This window comes from Oncorhynchus masou, chromosome 15 (genome assembly GCF_036934945.1).
Source record: "Oncorhynchus masou masou isolate Uvic2021 chromosome 15, UVic_Omas_1.1, whole genome shotgun sequence".
Classification (NCBI taxonomy): domain Eukaryota; kingdom Metazoa; phylum Chordata; class Actinopteri; order Salmoniformes; family Salmonidae; genus Oncorhynchus; species Oncorhynchus masou.
Genome location: NC_088226.1, coordinates 3,443,944 through 3,465,008, shown reverse-complemented (window position 1 = coordinate 3,465,008; position 21,065 = coordinate 3,443,944). Strand labels below are relative to the sequence as shown.

The 21,065-nt window shown below is 41.6% G+C and overlaps 2 protein-coding genes across 4 annotated transcripts in view; one reads left to right on the top strand and one right to left on the bottom strand.

The window, feature by feature from the left end:
- Nucleotides 1-3,886: 3,886 nt before the first annotated feature.
- On the bottom strand, nucleotides 3,887-12,359 carry LOC135555349 (ER membrane protein complex subunit 10-like). Of its 2 annotated transcripts, XM_064987699.1 has the most exons (8): nucleotides 12,229-12,359; nucleotides 9,317-9,383; nucleotides 9,083-9,195; nucleotides 8,875-8,985; nucleotides 8,587-8,771; nucleotides 8,348-8,438; nucleotides 4,831-4,931; nucleotides 3,887-4,178 (listed from the first exon to the last, which is right to left on the bottom strand). In XM_064987699.1, the coding sequence occupies exons 1-7, from the start codon at nucleotides 12,322-12,324 to the stop codon at nucleotides 4,842-4,844; spliced, it is 753 nt and encodes a 250-aa protein (XP_064843771.1). In that variant the 5' UTR covers nucleotides 12,325-12,359; the 3' UTR covers nucleotides 3,887-4,178; nucleotides 4,831-4,841. The 2 variants fall into 2 exon arrangements, with proteins under 2 accessions (XP_064843771.1, XP_064843770.1); XM_064987698.1 differs by lacking the exon at nucleotides 4,831-4,931.
- An 83-nt stretch (nucleotides 12,360-12,442) lies between these two features.
- Nucleotides 12,443-21,065, top strand: part of LOC135555348 (myosin-binding protein C, fast-type-like) — a 50,010-nt gene continuing 41,387 nt past the window's right edge. For both annotated transcript variants that reach the window (XM_064987697.1, XM_064987696.1), the window contains exons 1-2: nucleotides 12,443-12,524; nucleotides 18,176-18,368. In XM_064987697.1, coding sequence (XP_064843769.1) covers nucleotides 18,347-18,368 — 22 coding nt within the window. In that variant the 5' untranslated portion in view covers nucleotides 12,443-12,524; nucleotides 18,176-18,346. The remainder of the gene's footprint in view (nucleotides 12,525-18,175; nucleotides 18,369-21,065) is intronic.

Here is a 21,065-nt window from a genome sequence, read left to right as displayed (position 1 = left end):
GGTAGTGTATATGTGTGAAATGTGTTTTGATTTAGAATGGACCAATATCATGGACCTCTCTCTCCAAACTGTGGTTAATTTTCATGCCAGCCAGGTAGGTTAATCTCCTGCTGTAAAGATAAGCAATGTGCTTAATATTAGGAAAGTTGAGAAAAAAATATAGTAGGACAAGCCTATAGAGAGGTGATGGAATATTATGAATGTGTAGTATGGAGCGAAATGCGGAGCTATTGAATGACGTTTACATTGCCCTTGCAGATACTGTATGATTCTTGGGCTGCGGGCTTGTGTTGAAGTGTTCTAGCTTGTAATGTCAAAAGCCATGCTGTCGGCATCCTCAGATACTGCCTGGGTAGGTGCACTTTACCTGCCTCCTATCTCCTAATAATTTCAAACAGGAGGATTTCTGTATGTCTGTAACAAAATAACTTCCTGACAGGACACAGTGTTTCAATGGGTCACTGTGTTCGGGGACATCCAGCTATTAGAAGAGGAATTTTAATGAAGTGAAAGTGCCTGCTTCGTGTTGGCCACCAGAATACTAGATATGTGGAGTGTGTGGTATGCTAATAAACATCAGCATTCAACACCCACAGCGTAGGGCTGTCAGTGTGTGGACTTAAAGTGTATTACACTACGATATTTTAGCACCTCCAGGGTTGCTAAGCATCATTATTATATGTCTATATATTTTAAAGCTAAGCAACAGACTAATACCACCACGGTATATTCCATACAGGAACATGTCCACTCACTGAGTTATCTGATAGCTAGTGTTTTATTCCATTTGTTACGAGTTATGATAATGTTATAGTGGTATGGTGAAATGACTCAAATAATGGCACACTACGCATACTGTACCATATAGATTTAGAAGCATAATTGTATGTGGGACTGTAATGCTTTATATGCCCTTGCGATCATTTCCCTTTTTTGACGCCCTGTTCGGAGCCTGTTACCAGCTGATTGAAAAGCCAGGTGCTTTCCTCCTCTCACATTTCTCATGGTGGCTGTTTTTCTATGCGTGCTTTTGGGTCAGTACGAACTTCGCAACCTTTCCAGCAACTCTGCTTACACTGGCAACCCAGGACCCGCAAATGCAATGAAGCTCGTACGTGAACTTGACCAAGCTTGTTAATGCTGAATTTAAGCAATGGCTAATACACTTCTTGTAAAAATGATTACATAGTTTGCTACATGTACTAATGTAATGTATAATAATTGTTGTTCATGATTTATATATGATAACGTGTGCTCATAAATACACGGAGTCGGTTTTCGCGGCATAGGTTAAGCCTAGTCCTGGACTAAAAAGCACTTTCAATGGAGATTCACTGTCTGGGAAACCGCCCCATGGTGTACCATGTATACATGGGTTAGAAACAGTTTACTAAGTAGGCCCTCGAAGGAATAGGACTTGGTAACCTACATTGTGCTTTAAGAGCAGGGGTACAGACAAGGTAAACATTAACCAGCATTAAATATATCAAATATGTTTGCACTAAATATGATTTTCCCATTAGCTGTGCCAGAGCAACATAAACCCCATAATACTCCTTAATCACAGGATATCCCAAGCCGGGGGTCCCTGCCCACGCACGGTGTCATTGTTGGTTTCTTAGCGACAGGGAACCCAGAGATTTATGTGGCACCACCGGCATGCAGGCAGCAGCCCAATTGGTCTGTAAGATTTCTCTTACTCTCTTCACCCTTCACTCACTCTAACCTCTACCTTCTTTCTCATCCTTTAATTTCTTATCCTTCGATTTGTCTATTATCCCCCCTTTCCTCTATCCGATGTGGCCATCCTCACTTTTCCAAATGTATTTTGTTTTCTCTTGCTTAGCTATCTGTGGCCTGTGATATATGCTCTGTCCTTGACACCATACATCACTCCATAATGCTATGCAGAGACTTATATATTGGTATATAGTTAAATATTGGTAGGCCGTCATTGTTAATAAGAATTTGTTATTCTAGAATGTGTTTCATCTAGAAACAACAGTATGGACTTGTTTATGCATTTTCTTAAATCCCTTTTTAAAGCTAAGCAACAAACTCATAAGATTCCAACTCTCATGTGCACCAGTGTCATCTTCCCCTAGCTTCTTGGTAGACAGGCATTCATCAGACCTGGTGCTGATAGGCTCCTCTGGATGCAAACTGGACTCATGGGTAGATGTAACATAGTAAATGTAAATTCTGACACTCCAATTCGTATGATATGTTACGTTTCCTATGATATGTATTCGTTTGTGGATGTCCAACATCCATTTCGTATGATATGTTATGAATTACAATTCATATATGTTACAAATTGCAATTCGTACAATATGTAAAACATTTGCTAAACTTATGACATGTTATGAATTCCAATTTGTTATGCCTAATGTTAGCTAGGTGGCTAACGCTAACCTAATGTTAGCTAGTCTAGAAATTAGGGTTAGGAGTTAGGGTAAATTGTTAAGGTTAGGGGAAGGGTTAGCTAACATGCTAAGCAGTTGCAAAGTTTCTAATTAGCTAAAATTGTCCTTGATGAGAATCGAACACGAAACCTTTGGGTTGCTAGACGTTCACGGTATACGCCCGACTTTCATTTTTGCCTTAAGTAATCCTCTGTCTTATGTAACCATGCCAAACATATCATACTAATTTGAGTGTCCTGAATTTACATTTACTATGTTACATCTGGTGTATGAGACCAGGCTGCTGGATGGGAGCTATTTGTGGAGAAAGTAAAAGGTGACCAACTACCTAATGCTGATGGACAGGCTGAACCAAACATCCGTGGTTAGTTTGAGAGAGATTGGAGAGCTGCAATGACGTAGATATAGGTCAGGTGTATCATTCAAAGGTACAGGTATAACATTCAAAATCATATTTATTCAGATATATTCACACATTGTTATATTTGTATTTCATCTTCCATGTACCTGTGGGCTGTCACTAGAAAGAAGACATCAGAAAAATGTCTATAACTTTCCCCACATTGCTTGAGTGTTTTCTACTGTCATTTTTTTAAACGAACAAATTACTTTGTCGTTCTCTCCCTTTTTCCATTCAAGGTCTCCTGTTTCCTTCAGCTGTCCTCGTCACCTCATCCCTTCCTTTCTCAAGTTAACAGAGCGAGGTGGGAGGAACATGGGGATAAGGTTAAAGGTGTCAGTAGAGAGTAGAGTGTTGTAAAGAGACAGTGGGACAGAGTGAAACTGTGGCTTAGAATTCAGGACAAATTAGATGGGAGTAAAGGCAGTACCAGAGAGCCAGGCAGAGAATTGAATAGAAGATGGACAGCAGAATGATTTTCACCAGAAGTGACAGAGTAACAGATCAGAGAAGAAATTTGAGGAGAGGGGTTGGACTTAACCAGTGACTCAATAGTGTCCTGGCAACACTGTATTATTGGACTGTGAAGCATGACTGCTTTGGTGGTTTTCTGTGCCCGCTTGAATATGCGAGCCAGTCAAGCCATGCAATAAAAGAGAGATTAATGGCAGGACAGGGTATGAGATCTGAATGACAGTTCTCTGACACTGCAATAGCTAAACACATAATAAATACACCTTATTACACTGTCTACAGCTATTACACAAAGTACTTTTAAGAATTACCACAAACAAAATGCTGCAAAGATTATCCATGGTGACATGTTCACGAAAGCGACAATTTCCCTTTGTCATCCTCCATTGAATTGTGTTAATGTTGAACGAATCTTCAAAAAGGCATCGTTCTGGATGGGCAGAGAAAGAGGACATCTAGTGGAGTAGAGAAGACTGAAAACAACTCCCATTTCCCTCTTTACTCAGTGTCCCCCATCCACCCCACTCTTGAATATGTATCCAGCAGCATCATACTGGCTATCAATACCATAGTCAGACAGACACAGTTATCAGGTAGTAATAAATATTTTATTTTTTCCCCATCAATTCAATATTAAAAATGAAGTTCATGACATACGTTCTCAAGGTTAGCTCATCTGTCCATATTAGTTTATGTGTAACAGTGTGTTGAATGGTGTGCATTTCTCTACATAATTATTTACAAGTAGAAGAAACTGCTCCACATAAATCATGTTGGCATGGCGATCATCGGCCTCCTCCATTAGCTGCTCCACCCCCGGACTGATCCTGAGCTCCTGACATCATCAGGAAGAGAACGAGGGGAACAATGTACATCCACTGGAGAGAGGGAGGCAGAAGTTCATGTTACTATCAAATGATACAAGATGTTAATCTAACTCAGGGTAAGACTACAAGCTGTGATTAGTGATGCTTCTCCTGCACAACAGTCCCACAGTTTCATCCCGTTCAATGTCCACCTCACTCAGCAAACGAGAGAAAGAGTGGCTGAGAAGAGTGGCTGAGAGAGTGAGGTGAACAGTGAAGTGAGACAACTCAGGGTCAATGCCAATGACAAGTGTGTAAAAGAAGGAGGCACAAAATGACTGTGGTGACTTTGGCTACTTAAACTGTGATAATCTAATCCACTTTAGCAACGAAGGTGTGTATGTTGTCCAATCCTATTTTACCAGAGTGCTTCAGCTTATTACTAATCAATGGGACACACCTGGATTAATTAAAGGTCTGCAGTGACAAAAAAAACCTATCATTAGCACTGGATCATTAGCATTGACCTTGAATGACAAGGACAGGAAGGGAGGGACAAACAGGAAAAATGATTAGTGAAAAATGTTAGCGTTAATCAAATCAGTGAACAGTATAACACATATATACATAAGCTTGCAAGAAGCAGAAGAGACACGGAGCGCGGCACAGACATAGGCTGACAGCCCAGAGTGAGTTGCTGAATGAGCCAAAGTGAGAACAGTACTTGAGTGGGAATCAGCTCTGCTGCTCTTCGGCTCCCCCTGCTGAGGGTTGTGCCGAACTGCTGGCCATGAGGAAGATTGCACCTCCCAGAATCAAATACCACTGGAACACAGCACAGCATAGCACTAAGTCAACAAACGGCACAGCACAGCACTGAGTCAACAAATGACAGTCACAATCAGCAACACAAACTCAGACAACAGCACTGATTAAATCAAACACAGCAATGGAAGCACAGCACATAAAACACAGCACAAAGCCCAATACTGTGAATGTGGGTTGAGCAGTTAGTGAGGTAACGTTGGTCAACGGAGTTAAACTCGGGATACTACCCTGCTCCCATTCGGGTTAACTCAGGGCTAACTCCATTTATCCTGAATGAAGTGTCTGAGCTGCGAGTCGAGGACCAACGCAATCAGATTCCCTCCCTCTCGCAAAGATTGCGTCACCATCCCCTTCATTTGAGGAAGACGACTTTGTGTGTTAAAATACGTAGAGTTAGCGACAGGCAGACAACCAATATCAACCGTCGGAGTACGGATAACGCCTGAGCTGGAATGTGAAGCTAGCTCGCTTTAGAAAACCCTGAGGAACTTCAAATCGTAGCATACCCCTCAGGACAGGACATATCCGGATTGGCTAGGGTTAGACAAAACAAAGACACCTAACAACATGCACATATACACCGAGTATACCAAACTTAGGAACACCTTCCTAATATTCAGTTGCACCCCCCTCTTTGGCCTCAGAACAGCCTCAATTCATTGGGACATGGACTCTACAAGTAGGGCAGTTACAGTGACCGTATTACTGCCACACCGGCGATCCCGAGTCATGATTACAGTCAAATTCCACGTGACCGTTTAGTCACGGTAATTAGGCTTCTCCAAGCTCTGATGCTGCTGCTGATCATTAGTAGCCTACAAAACTTGCTAACTGCCTGGTACTCAGCTCTCTACTGTCCCTCTAATCACTTTGATGTCAATGCAAATGCAATCGAAAATCAAAACACGTAATGAGAGACCATGCGTGTGACGGCCTCTTAAACAGAGGAGGATCCCGTCAGCTTTCTATGGGCTAGGCCTACTATATTTATTTCTCAATTTTCATAATATTAAGCACATTGCTTCTCTTTACAACAGGAGATCCAATTTGTAAGTCGCTCTGGATAAGAGCGTCTGCTAAATGACTTAAATGTAATGTTAAATGAGATTAGCTGACCTGGCTGGCAAGAAAATGAACCATGTGAAAATCGTCCTCTATTCGCTATTTAAGTGCATAGATGACATGTATTTCTTCCCCCTGCCCGTTCCGACACATGGATAACGGTACATTCTAAATCAAATAATGTGTGTGAAATTTAGTTATGTAAAGACAAGAATAAATCAAGAATAGTCTGATGGGTGATAATATTAGTCTATCACTTGTGAATGATGCCGAGCTTGTGTGCAGTAAGGAAAGAAACAGCGAATGCCTTTTTTTGCGACTTTTTCAAATCATAGTCGCACACCTCATGTAGCCTAGTTGTGATACAAACCATATCAAAAATGGCCAAATAACTTTTTAAAATGATGCATATTAAATCAGCTTTACAACGGGTTCAGAACCTAACTGGCATACATACGCAGCATGTGAGTCAAGTTTGGGGGAAGACAATTTTCACCATAAAAATACACCTTATAAATATATAAATAAAAGCATTACATGCATAATCGCATTTGCGGTCACCTTTTAGAATGATATTTTCCCACTAATGGACAGCCGCACTTTTAGCCTACTGCCATGTGCGCATTGCTGCACTTTTAATGTGAAGAAATGCCTAATAGTTTAGCAACATTTTAAACTAAATGTTCTGATCTGTTGTGTCAGCTTCATTGCTTAAAAAATGTTTTTTTGATGCTAGTGGTGGTATTAATTTGGGATCTATCCCATCCCACAACTGTCCCAGACTATTTTGGGAATATTTATTTCTCGCACAGAATAGATCCATTTTTGTACTATGGGGGATTGACATAGTCTAGTGCTTTTGCTATTTGTTAGGCCTTCTCATCTTCTAATATCTTCAATATGCACCTCGGAATTGGATAAGGACGTGCGCAGTGGCGTCCCCAAAGTGTCTGTCTTCACTTGTAGCCTGTGAGAAAGACATGATCACTTGACGGAGAGCCATTTGAGTGAGAGGTGCTTTGGATCATGCAGCCGGGAGAAGGGAATTATAATTATTATATTCAGCCCAAGGGCACAACGACCACTAGTGGCAATGGCATGGATTTTTTTAAGGAGCAGTACGGCCACACAAAGGGGATGCCACCAGGAAATTCGAGGCATTATCAAGTGCTTGTCAAATTGTGAATGAAAGACTGATGTGTACAACCTGCGCAAGAAACAAAGCAGTGCTCATGCCTTTCATGCGACTTTTTTCAAATCATCATTAGTCGCATCAGAATGTATTAAAAATCAAAACATATAGCCCAACATTTGTATCACAACTAAAGTTACATAAATCTCTAAATTAAGGAGTACCTGTTTCTTTGTTAATTGCTCAACACAGAATAGCCGCATGTGCGCACTCCCTCAAATCAAAATATCCTTTTTATTTTATTCAACCAATTGTATTCTTCATATTATAAAATAATGCCACGGAATTCTAGCAAATCTTGTCTGCTAAATCAACTAGTGCAGCCCACAGCCACATGGCATAGCCAGATCAGGGCCTAACACTCAGAGTATGCTACCCTGTTCTGAAATAGACCACATTTTCTTCATGTCATGTTTCTTTAGACCTGTCTAAAATAAATAATGGATTTATTGTGAAGGTTTAGGCTATATTACATGGATGTATTACATTTTAAAATGTAGATGTTCCAAAGATCTCCATCAGTTGCTTGTAGGCTGTGTGTGGAAGACATGAGATGCTACATTTGTTTATGTTAATTAACGGTAAATTACAGTGAGACCGGCAGTTATTTGCTTGACAATCACCGGCTTATGAAATTTCATTACCGCCACAGCCCTATCTACAAGGTGTTGAAAGCGTTGATGTACTTTGGGTGGTGGACCATTCTTGATACACACAGGAAAGTGTTGAGCGGACAAATCCAGCAGCGTTGCATTTCTTGACACAAACCGGTGCGCCTGGCACCTACATACCATGTTCAAAGGCACTTAAATATTTTGTCTTGCCCATATACCCTCTGAACGGCACACATACACAATCCATGTCTCAATTGTGTCAAGGCTTAAAAATCCTTCTTTAACCTGTCTCCTCCCCTTCATCTACACTGATTGAAGTGGATTTAACAAGTGACAATAAGGCTTTCACCTGGATTCGCCTGGTCAGTCTGTCATGGAAAGAGCAGGTGTTCCTAATGTTTCGTACACTTAGTGTGTGTGTATATATATATATATATATATATAATGGAACAGAGCAGCTCAAGACTGAACAGCAGAGCAGAGTTTAAAAGACTTGAAGAGCCCACAGTGCAGGACACAAACCACAGATGTCTATGCACACTTACATATTTGGCAAAGAAGGATTTCTGCTCCTGTGGCTTGCCTCTCTTTTCATGTTCTATGTCCATGCGCTCAATAAACAGAGCCGTCTCCGGCCTGGGGGAGAGGATGATGAAGGATATTGTTAGATAGAGAAAGAGAAAGGTTGAAGTCGACTCAAAAGAGTTCGAAAATCAAATTAAGATTTGATAGAGCCAGAACCATATTTCTGTGACCAGAACATCAATTAGGACTGATGACTCACTGGGGTGCATTGGTAGGCGCTATGATGGTCAGCGTAGTGTTAAAGGCCTCCAGATCAACTTCGTCCTCCACCTCTGTCCCCCGACACGCACCTGGAATGGTCACTATGGAAACGCCGATGAGGTAGCCTGAGACATCCGTGTGGAGGGTGATGACATCGCTGAGGTGGGACTCAACTAAAGAGCACTGAGGGAGACAGAGAAGAAACAGATATGTTTACAAAAGAAAATGCCAATGAGGTGTGTTGTCTTTTTAATTTCAGCTTACTATGAGGGTGAGACACACATACCGCTCTGACAAATGCAGTCAGGTAGCCATCCATCTGGCGCTCTGTCTGCCTGTCTGTCAAAGACACTCTGGGCACTCGGATTTTGTACAGACCATCCACAGCAGCCACTTCCTGTGTCAGAGGGACAGGAGGGATACAGATTCAGAACAAAATCCTGACTGCTGACAGTAAACTCCAAACCACATCTGCCTCTACCTTCCTCTCCCACCTTCAGAGTGTTCCTGTCCTCCTCTGATAGCTGGCTCTGGGAGAGGGACACACTGGTCTCCCTCCCACCCCTTAACTGCAGAGCTCCACGCATATGGAACCGAGACACATCATCTGAAAGAAAGAAATGGTATAACAACACACGACGATCACCAAAATCGTGACCTTGATATTTCCTTCATTTGGTAAATGGAACCTTGAAGAATAACGTATCAGTTAGACAATACATACTCACCAACTTCAAAGGAATGCTCAAGAGGGACAGAGAATCCACTGAAGTCTGTGTCCAGCCCATCACCAGTCTGCAGAGAAGGAAATAGATGCAGTTTTACTAGAAAGAATAGATTCCGACTCTTGCTTACAGGTACACTGTGGTGAAACAAGCTTCCTGTTTAGATAAAGACACTGCGGAGCTGGAGCGAGATATGGCTTGGAAAACGTACCTCAATCCACAGAATTGTGTTGTACTAGGAATTCTCCAATTATCCCAAATGTTAGACCGAGAATTTATTTTTTAATGGCAGTGTCTGTTAGCCAATCAGCTCCTTTGTTGTCCCCCCCGACTAAAAGAAAATATTGGTCGACCAAGAGTTGTCTGTTCTTTCGACCAATCAATTAACACATCCTATGTGTTTCAACTATATGCACAGAGCCTGTCTGATGCTTTAAGGGAACTGTTTGATGAAATAGTTAAGACACAAATGACTAGAGGGAGTCCGACTGCAATTGATTTGATTGTGCTGCCTGGCTCAGATTTGCTGCTCTGTGTTACAAAAAAAAGAGACAGCGAATGACTGTGACAAGCACCCGTTGTCTCGCTCTCCTCCCTGCTGCAGAGACCACCACAGAACATCAGTGTGTATAGTGTTGTCTCTCTCTCCTTCCTGCTGCAGTGACCACCACAGAACATCAGTGTGTATAGTGTTGTCTCTCTCTCCTTCCTGCTGCAGTGACCACCACAGATCATCAGTGTGTATATCACTGTCTGTTGCTGAAGCTGCAACATAATTACAGCCATTTCTGACTGAAAAGTTCTGTTACCGAAATTCCTAATTTGTTTAGGAAAAACTATCCCTATTCCCTCAACCTGTGCTCTCTTTATGTGACATATGTATGCTTCGCAATCACATGACCAATAGGGACTGACCTATAGCATATCATAATCACATCAATAAATTGGTTATAACAAACTCTGTACACCTTAACACGTGACCGCAAAATGAATGCAGAGGACGTGACAAATAAACTTGAAGCAGGGGAACGTTTACTGGTTGCGCAGGAGGTAAAGGGGAAGCCAGATGGGTGGAATAAATTTTGCTAGTTGTGGAAAATACTGGAGATCAAGAAAAAGATGGTATGGAGCAAGCGCTGCGTGCATATTAGTCCTGTGTGTGCCAAACAGGTGCCATTAGACTACAATATAATTTTCCTGACCGTTTCGAACAATGTAAACAACACTAAATAAATTAGCCTGTTGTGATGTTTTTTTTTTGTAAAGCCTTTATTACAGCAAAGACTAAAATAATTTGTGAATGCATTTCCGAAATGAAACGGTTTAGGCCTATTTACTGTTTACGCTAATTATTAATTAAATCATTGCTTGTTATTTTAAAACTAAAATGCTTGATTCCATTGATGTGTGATGACATGAACGGATAAATGATTGAGTGATGCAGTAGCCTATAAGTATATAGGCCTAAGTAAGTTATGGTATTAAGACTAAACAGGATGCACTCTTTGGCCTAAAGCTTGATGGTGGTTCTAAGAGGTTGCTATACTATGCCTACTCATGATAATGACATGACTTATTATTATAAGGATGATCATAATAGTAATAATAACAATATGAAGGAGATCAAGGAAAAGGGGTTATTATTATCATAAATATTTTTTTTCGGTCAATTTGGAACAGGGCAAACACTAAATAAATTATAAATAATGCCAGAGAGGCTGGTCTATTTTTTTTAAAGTGTAAAGCCTTTATTACAGCATAGCACAGATTAAAAACAGCAGAATTTGTGAAATTGTTGGTGCTCACAGAATCAGTAGGCTATCAACTAAACACTCAAATAGGCAACAGAAGCAGGATCCGTCTTACATTTAACAGTGAGGCTATTGATTATAGACCTAATTAAATTTGGCGTTTCCTCTCTCCTCATTTTTCTTAGACAATTAAGGCAAGGGCTGTTTTCTCCTCTGACTAGCTGCTGCCTCAGCCGCATTGTTCTCAACACCAATATGATGGTTTACTTTGATTAGCAGTCCTTCATTCTTCTCGGATGTAACAGTTGGGATAATGGGACATTTTGAAGTGTAACGCATTTTCTCATCCCCGTGGTGTATTAACCTAAGCAAGAATCGAAACTATCCGACCCCAACGCAGATGTAAACAAGCGTAGGATCGGAATCTATTCTGGCTAGTAGTTTTACTTACTGCATTGGCAGTTCCCAGGGCAGATCTGCACTATGGGCTGCAGAACTAATTTGATTGGCTTTTGAAAGTTGGGGGTAGAACATTTTTTAATAGAAGTGCTGCAGCAAGAAAGAGCAAAAAGTGCAGTAGGCTAACGTTAGATAGGGCCCCATTGGATGCTGTAATATAGATATATACACTGGGAACACTTTACAATGAGCAGTTCAGATGTAATATGACATTTCCACAAATTGGTCCTGCCATTCAAACATTGTGGTATTGATCCGAATTCTTCTTGGCTTGATTTACAGTGCGTATGTGTTGAACACATCCGTACAATATTACAAATGACTACCATGGCGTGACAAAAATTGAGCACCACCACCAAGGCTGTCAAAACCACCTACCTAGATAACGTTAACTGGCTAACTAACTACGGCTAGCTAAACAACACAATATCAATCTAGCTAGCGTTACTATAACGCTAATTTTGCTGCCTACTTAGCCAACGTTGCGTGTTTGATAGACGTTGGTGAAAACATTATCTGCGCAGTAAGTAACGCTGTATCTGATGCATATTGAACAGCTGTTTTGCATTCATGTGTTGTCTTCATTAACTCATTTGGCTAGTTAGCTAAGGTCGGACGGTTAGCAAGAGCTAACAGCAAGCACACTAGTTGTCTAAATTAATGGAATTAGATATTGGCAAAGAAAAAAAAGTGGTTTTGACATACCTTTCTGCCAGTGTTGCAACACGCAAAATCAGCATACAATATAAGTATTGTGGGAATAATTGACAGTAACAAAAACGACCGTGGAACTGAAGCCATTTTGTCGGACCGTGCGTCAAAGTAAGCATGAAACTAAAATGTTACGCGATGACGTAGTACACTTTAGAACGAGCACCGACCTATAGTAAACTGCAGGTGGCTATAGAGTAGCGTTGACAGTAAACTTCATGCAGTACTGTTGAAATGTCGAAAACAGAAGATTGAAAAACGAAAGGAAGGCCAACTCTTTTGTGACTCAGGTGTGAAACGCCAACCCTCACAATGCAATAATGCTTAGGCCTAAATGTCAGAAATGATGTATTGTAGCGAAACGCACAGACGTGTCATGTGTGTGTTTGGCTATTAGCTGGTTGTGTTGAATTTACCAGTACCCAGTGTTCGCGGGGTCCAACATGCCAATCAACCTGCTATATGCCAATCACGGGAATGCCTGTAATGTTCTGATGCCGGGCTTCCTGTTGGTTGGCGGAGTGGCGTGGAGGGGGTTGGGCAGGGGGATTGAGCATTGGAAGTTAAAGACAAGGTTTTGCCATTGTTCTTTCTATTACGTCTGGCCTTCACAAGAGAAGGTCACGGTTGTTTTATAGATTGTCCTTCATTTATTTGGCGTGGGCTACGGCCAAACAGTAACCAGTGTGAAGTTAGGTTAATAACTTGTAAACTCAATCCTCTGTCTGGACAATTGTTCCTCTATGATGTAGTCAGGTCATTAAAAAAACAAATACATTACAGTTCCTCAATGTAGGATGCAAGCATTTTTGTAAACGTGGTTTGCGTGTATTTGAATACATTTTTTTAATTTTGTTTAAAAAAGTCGAATAAGACTTAATAAGTACTTTATTAATCTCCCAAAGGGGAAATTTGATAAAACAATAAAACACAACAAAGGACGCACAGACGCTAAAAGCAGAACATCAAACGAATATAAAAAACGAAGTGTTCTTGTGATTTATTGAAGAACACGCGATTAGTCTTGTTCAAAACATAATTTGTTGAGCTCCCATTCTTTGCGTTTTAATTTCACTGTCTTAACATATTACCCTTCTTTTACTAAATAATGTATAGGCCTAGGGTTATCCGTGAGACTAATTATGTATATTATGGACTTCAAATATATTATTTGCTGTGACATAGAGAGTGAGTGCGAGCATAATAGTAAATCGGCTACACAGATACTCACATTGTCACACATTCAATACAAGCAAAAGGCCCAGGAGTGTAGTCATGTACCATCCTGTTTCACTTGAAACCTGTATATTTTACCTTCCTTCCCAGGATTCCTGTTTCTGTCTGAATGTGTGAGCGTTGCTTATGGGACATGGCAACTCCCATGCAATGTGATTCTCTCAAATTCTTGCTTTGAATCCATTCCCTCTTGCTGAGGCTGCCCATTACTCTCTGTCACCACTCTCAGACAATGGTACTGCCTCTCTGTACACCCCTCCATACTATTCTTAGGACAATCAGCACCATGTACACAGCATGTCCCTTCATGCGAAACTGTAGAATGACCTTCAAAAATAATAATCTGGATGCATCACGAAACTAGAGCGAAATAAGATTTTCATGTAATTTAATCCACAGAGTAAGGATTGTTGACATATATTTGACATTTTTATTTTAAAGCATATTTGAGAAATAATTAATTGAATTTGGAATATTTTTTACATTTTGGCCTTACCCAGGCCTCCTTTAAGACTCCATAATGTTTCATCTGTAGCAGCTACAAAGCAACAATTGGTGTCAACAATCCTTCCAAAAGACCCTTCTATGGATTACATTTTGTGGAAATCTCTGAAATCACCTTCTTTTGTTGTAGTTTGTGAGGAATCACCCATTAATATCTTATGAGCCCCTACTGAGAAGTTAAGAACCTTGGAAGATCAGAGTGGGTGCACCAGTTGGTGTATGGTCCTTAACTTGTGTCTCAAATTAGAATTTTAGTGTTAAAAGAATCAAGTGTCAACCTCTACTATGGATCATTCAGTCCACTCGGGTCAGATCTATAGTAGCAGTTCAGGTCCATTCTATGAAATCCAAATAAAAATCCATTTAAATTACAGGTTGTAATTCATCAAAATAGAAAAAATGCTAAGAGGGATGAATACTTTTGCAAGGCACTGTACGTTGTTATTCTGGCACCACTCGGCCAGGTCTCTGACCTCCTCCCTTTAGGCTGTCTCGTCGTTGTCGGTGATCAGGCCTACCACTGTTGTGTCGTCTGCAAACTTAATGATGGTGTTTGAGTCATGCCTGGCCACACAGTCGTGGGTGAACAGGGAGTACAGAAGGGGACTGAGCACACACCCTTGAGGGACTCCAGTGTTCAGGATCAGCGTGGCGGATGTGTTGCTACCTACACTCACCACCTGGGGGCGGCCCGTCAGGAAGTCCAGAATCCAGTTGCAGAGGGAGGTGTTTAGTCCCAGAATCCTTAGCTGAGTGATGAGCTTTGAGGGCACTATGGTGTTGAACGTTGAGCTGTAGTCCAGGTGGGAAAGGGCAGTGTGGAGTGCAATAGAGATTGCATCATCTGTGGATCTGTTTGGGCGGTATGCAAATTAGTGTGTGTCTAGGGTTTCTGAGATAATGGTGATAATATGAGCCAATGCCAGCCTTTCAAAGCACTTCATGGCTACGGACGTAAGTGCTACGGGTCTGTGGTCATTTAGGCAGATTACCTTAGTGTTCTTGGGCACAGGGACTATGGTGGTCTGCTTGAAACATGTTGGTATTACAGACTCAGTTAGGGACATGTTGAAAATGTCAGTGAAGAGACATGCCAGTTGGTTAGCAAACGCCAGGAGCACACGTCCTGGTAATCCGTCTGGCCCCACGGCCTTGTGAATGCTGTCCTGTTTAAAGGTCTTACTCACATTGGCAACGGAGAGCGTGATCACACAGTCGTCCGGAACAGCTGATGCTGTCATGCATGCCTCAGTGTTGCTTGCCTTGAAGCGAGCATAGAAGTGATTTAGCTCATCTGGTAGGCTCGTGTCACTGGGCAGCTCGTGGCTGTGCTTCCCTTTGTAGTCTGTATTAGTTTGCAGGCCCTGCCACATAAGACAAGCGTCGGAGCCGGTGTTGTATGATTCGATCTTAGTCCTGTATTGACGTTTTGCCTGTTTGATGGTTTGTCGGAAGGCATTGCAGGATTTCTTATAAGCTTTCCTGGTTAGAGTCTCGCACCTTGAAAGCGGCAGCTCTACCCTTTAGCTCAGTGTGAATGTTGCCTGTAATCAATGGCTTCTGGTTGGGGTATGTGTGTACAGTCACTGTGGAGACAACGTCCTCGATCCACTTATTGATAAAGGCAGTGACTGATGTGGTGTACTCCTCAATGCCATCAAAAGAATCGCGGAACATATTCCAGTCTGTGCTAGCAAAACAGTCCTGTAGTTTAGCATCTGCTTCATCTGATCGCTTTTTTATTGACCAAGTCACTGGTGCTTCCTGCTTTAATATTTGCTTATACACAAGATTCAGGAGGATAGAATTGTGGTCAGATTTGCCAAATGGAGGGCAAGGGAGGGCTTTTTATGCATGCGTCTCTGTGTGTGGAGTACAGGTGATCTAGAATTTTTTCCCTCTGGTTGCGCATTTAACATGCTGATAGAAATGAGGTAAAACTGATTTAAGTTTCCCTGCATTAAAGTCCCCGGCCAGTAGGAGCGCCGCCTCTGGATGTGAGGTTTCCTGTTTGCTTATTTCCTTATACAGCTGACTGAGTGCGGTCATAGTGCCAGCATCCATCTGTGGTGGTAAATAAACAGCCACAAAAAATATAGATGAAAACTCTCTTGGCAAATTGTGTGGTCTACAGCTTATCATGAGATACTTTACTTCAGGCGAGCAAAATCTAGAGACTTCCTTAGATTTTGGGCACCATCTGTTCTTTACAAATATGCACAGACCGCCCCCTCTCGTCTTACCGGAGTGTGCTGTTCTTTCTAGCCGGTGCAGCGTATATCCCGCAAGCTGAATATCCATGTCATCATTCACCCACGTTTCGGTGAAACATAAGATGTTACAGTTTTTGATGTTCCCTTGATAGGATATTCGTGATCGTACCTCGTCTAATTTATTGTCCAATGATTGTGCGTTGGCAAGTAATACTGACGGTAAAGGCAGATTTCCCACTCGCCGTTGACGGATCCTTACGAGGCACCCTGCTCTGTGTCCTCTGTTCCTGCATCTCTGTCTCTTGCCAATGACGGAGATTTTGGCCTTATCAGGTGTCTGAAGTACATCCTGTGTGTCCTGCTTGTTGAAGAAAAAATCTTAGTCTAATCCGAGGTGAGTGATCGCTGTCCTGATATCCAGAAGCTCTTTTTTTTGCCAAAAGATACGATGGAAGAAACATTATGTTCAAAAAAAGTTACGAAATATTCCAATGGTTTTCTTTATTTGTACTATTTTACTATTTCGTAGAATAATAGTGAAGACATGAAAATGAATGAAATACTACATATGGAATCATGTAGTAACCCAAAAAGTGTTAAACAAATCAAAATATATTTTACATTTGAGATTCTTCAAAGTAGCCACTCATTTGCCTTGATGACAGCTTTGCATACTCTTAGCATTCTCTCAACCAGCTTCATGAGGTTGTCACCTGGAATGTATTTCAATTAACATGTGTGTGACAGACCATCATTACTTTAAGACATGAAGGTCAGTCAATCCAGAATATTTCAAGAACTTTGAAAGTTTCTTCAAGTGCAGTTGCAAAAACCATCAAGCGCTATGATGAAACTGGCTCTTATGAGGACCGCCACAGGTAAGGAAGAGCCAGAGTTACCTCTGCTGCAGAGGATACGTTTATTAGAGTTAACTGCACCTCAGATTGCAGCCCAAATAAATGCTTCACAGAGTTCAAGTAACAGACATACCTCAACATCAACTGTTCAAAGGAGACTGGGTGAATCGGACCAAGAAACACGAGCAAAGTACATTAGACCAGTGGAAATCTGTCCTTTGGTCTGATGAGTCCAAATTTGATCTTTGTGAGACGCAGAGTAGGTAAACAAATTATCTCCTTGTGTGTGGTTCCCACCGTGAAGCATGGAGGAGAAGGTGTGATGGTGTGGGGGAGCTTTGCTAGTGACACCGACAGTGATTTATTTCGAATTCAAGGCACACTTAACCAGCATGGCTACCACAGCATTCTGCAGCGATACGCCATCCCATCTGGTTTGCGCTTAGTGGGCCTACCATTCATTTTTCAACAGGACAATGACCCAAAACACCCCTCCAGGCTGTGTAAGGGCTATTTGACCAAGAAGGAGAGTGATGGAGAGCTGCATCAGATGACCTGGCCTCCACAATCACCCCACCTCAACCCAATTGAGATGGTTTGGGATGAGTTAGACTGCAGAGTGAAGGAAAAGCAGCCAACAAGTGCTCAGCATATATGGGAACTCCTTCAAGACTGTTGGAAATGCATCCCTCTTGAAGCTGGTTGAGAGAATGCCAAGAGTGTACTGTCATCAACGCAAAGGGTGGCTACTTTGAAGAATCTAAAATATATTTTGATTTGATGTAAACAAAATTGGTTACGACATGATTCCATGTGTTATTTCATAGTTTTGATGTCTTCACTAAACAGTCGGGGCTCCACTGATTTTGTTGGATAAACCTGGGTCAATGGAAACTTGCCTAAGGTGTCTTGTGTTAGACAGTCAAAAGTGATATAGAGAACAGTCAGACAATCAACCTGTCAATCAATGCTAATCGGTGTGTAAATCAATTAGGTAATGGGCTCCTGCCCTACCGTGTTAACCAATTTACAGTTTCCAGCCCGGTCGTCCTCTTCGTTACTGCATCCAACCCCCATTCACCTCTATGTTGTCTTCCTTTCCTTCTCACCCCTCCACCCCTCTTTCCTCAGAGCTCCTGGATCCCCTCTAGGTGTCATCTGACAGTCTTTTCCTGGGGAGGGGGACTGAAGTGGAGAGAATGAGGAGGGAATAAAAAGGGATGAAGGAGGAAAAGCAGACACTAACAGACAAGGAGTGAGGGAGACACAGTCGAAGGAAGATATAGACACACTATCGCAGCTATGCCCGAAGCCAAGAAGCCAGGTAAGCAGGTCCTACATATCATAAGCTTCAGTTCTGTTGTACAGCTAGTGTCCTCTTTGGACTTCTGTGTATCTATATTGGTCAGTGTTCTTCCTGTCATCGACCGAGACAGACTCTCTAGTACTCCCATAGGCTGGTTCCCTACGTAAGATAGTATGTTGTTGATAATGGGATACGTTGTTGTTTTTGCACTTTATACCCCCATAGCGTTCAAAGTAGTAATATATGAAGTTTATTGGCATATCTGTTGGGAAATGTTACGATAAGCATGACAAAGTGATGAAATCATCTGAATTCACATAGGTTGCATTCATTATGAAGGTAGAGTGAGGTAAGAAGAAAAGTGGATGGCAGGAAAGATAGTGAGAATCTGCATGTTTTGTGATGGTGGAGAGTCCAGGCAGTGTCAAGGTAGAGGCCTATCTCGTCTCAATAGTTAGTTTGGAACTTTTATTATTATAGACATTATGATAAGGGTTAAGTTAGGTCTATGGTTAGAGTGGATAGTTAGTTAAAATGTTGTTGATAGATATTTGACCTACTGGACATCTACAAACCATCTATTTGATACTATCCAAAATAGCACATATCTGTTAAAATGAGGTTATAGATTATAAAAGGTTCATGTTATTATTTGCACAGATCTGTGCTCTTTTACACCACAAAGTCTTCCCATGTCTGTAATAGACCCACACTGTTGATATGGGGGAAAAGGGATTCAAGTGTGAGGACATACATTGTTGGCCTATATTCAGACAGCATTAACACCAGCAATACGTAGGTCTTTTATGCATGGAATTAGTTGTTGTGAAGACCTAGACATTGCAGCTCCGGCATCTGTTGACAAAACATTGCCATAAGTATCAGTGAAATTTATTGCCCGTATGTAGTAATGTTTGTCTATCTGAGGGGATCTAAAATATGTCATGGTCTCTTTTCAACAGTGACCTTAAGGCACTGTAAATCACATGGCAACATGACATTTGAGAGACTCAAACAGGGAGGGAGGGAGAATAATCATTCTTAGAAAGAAAGGTGCTATCTAGAACCTTAAAGGGTTCTTGGGCTTTCCCCATAGGAGAACCCTTTGAAGAACCCTTTTGGGTTCCATGTATAACCCTTTCTACAGAGGGTTCTACCTGGAACCAAAAAGCGTTCTACCTGGAACCAAAAAGGGTTCTCCTATGGGGACAGCTGAAAACCCCTTTTGAAACTCTTTTTTTGTAAGAGTGTAGTGTGGAAGAACAGAGTAGAGCAGTAGCATAGTAAAGCATACCGATAAGATGAGGGGAGAAAGATGAACGAGATGAAGTGTCGGAGGAGGTTATGCCATGTCAGGTGTGACCTCTTCACATCACTTCTCTGCACCTCAGAGGCTCAATCTATCTGACCCTGATTTTCTGTCTACTTCACTTACACCTCTACTGAACTCTTTCATTGGGCTAACCGATTAATGTGGCCTGTTTGGATCCTTACCATAGACTATTAACTATATACAGTAAATGCATTCAAAGGACATACTGTATTTACTATGTTTTTTTTGTTTTTTTTTACTCTACTCTGTCATCTTACCTTACACACCCTTCGTTTCACCACTGTTATTCCTGTTTATACTGCCTGCCTGGCCGGCTCAGAGTAATCCCACACCAATTTCTTTATGTCTCAGCCATGTGTTGCCAATCTAGCATCATGACATCATGTAGATCGTGTTCCTGTCACCACATTAATTCTATCCTTTAGACTGTACTCCCTTACTTTTCCACCAACCCCAATCCTTGCCCCCCCCTTTGAACTTCAACTCAGCCCCGGAGCCTCCCCTCCCCCATGATGACTGTCTGGTACTCAAGAAGCCACTGGGACATGGAGAAAGCACGCTTCCCAATAAACAGCATTAGGAATAGTTCTGCAGCCTGTGTGCTTAGCCTGAGGAAGGGGATTGAGCATACCAGAGAGGGAATACGTAAGCTTGGTCAACCTAGTGTTGTGGAAAATATGAATATTTTATCAGAGATATTAATGATTAGCCATGAATGTCTTGAGTTTTGGACATACAGTATATGATTGTGAGACACATCATGGTATCAATTACACTCAGGCAATATGAGAGGTGATAACAGGTGAAGAGTTGTTTGTTGACGCTGCTTCCCTTCATCAGGGGAGCGAAAATAACACAATTAATTATTCTCTGTAATGCAGTGAAAGACCAGCATCTTTACACCCCCCTCCCTGGAGGTCTGGAGCAGTAGACCGGTGCAGGGAAATGTCTCTAATAGAGTGTTATGATATCCCACCAACGTGTTTTGCGGTGGGGCCATTTGATTAGTGAAAGTTTAGGGTTTCATGATCCCTTCAAGTGGAGGCTCTTTAGAAGGGGAGAACCATCCTAATCAGTGAATAAAAATTGAAACAAATAGTGAAACATTTAAAAGTGATCTTTTTTAGATAAAACTCTACTAAAGATATTCACGTCATCAAATAACTAATGAAATCACTCTGTGAAGGTCAACAGTAGCCTTAACAGCACTCTGTAGGGTAGCACCCTGGTGTAGCCAAAGGACAGCTATTTTCCGTCCTCCTCTGCATACATTGACTTCAATACAAAGCTTAAGAGGCTCATGGATCTCACCCCCTTCCATAGACTTATACAGTAATTATGACAACTTCCGGAGGACGTCCTCCGACCTATTAGAGTTCTTG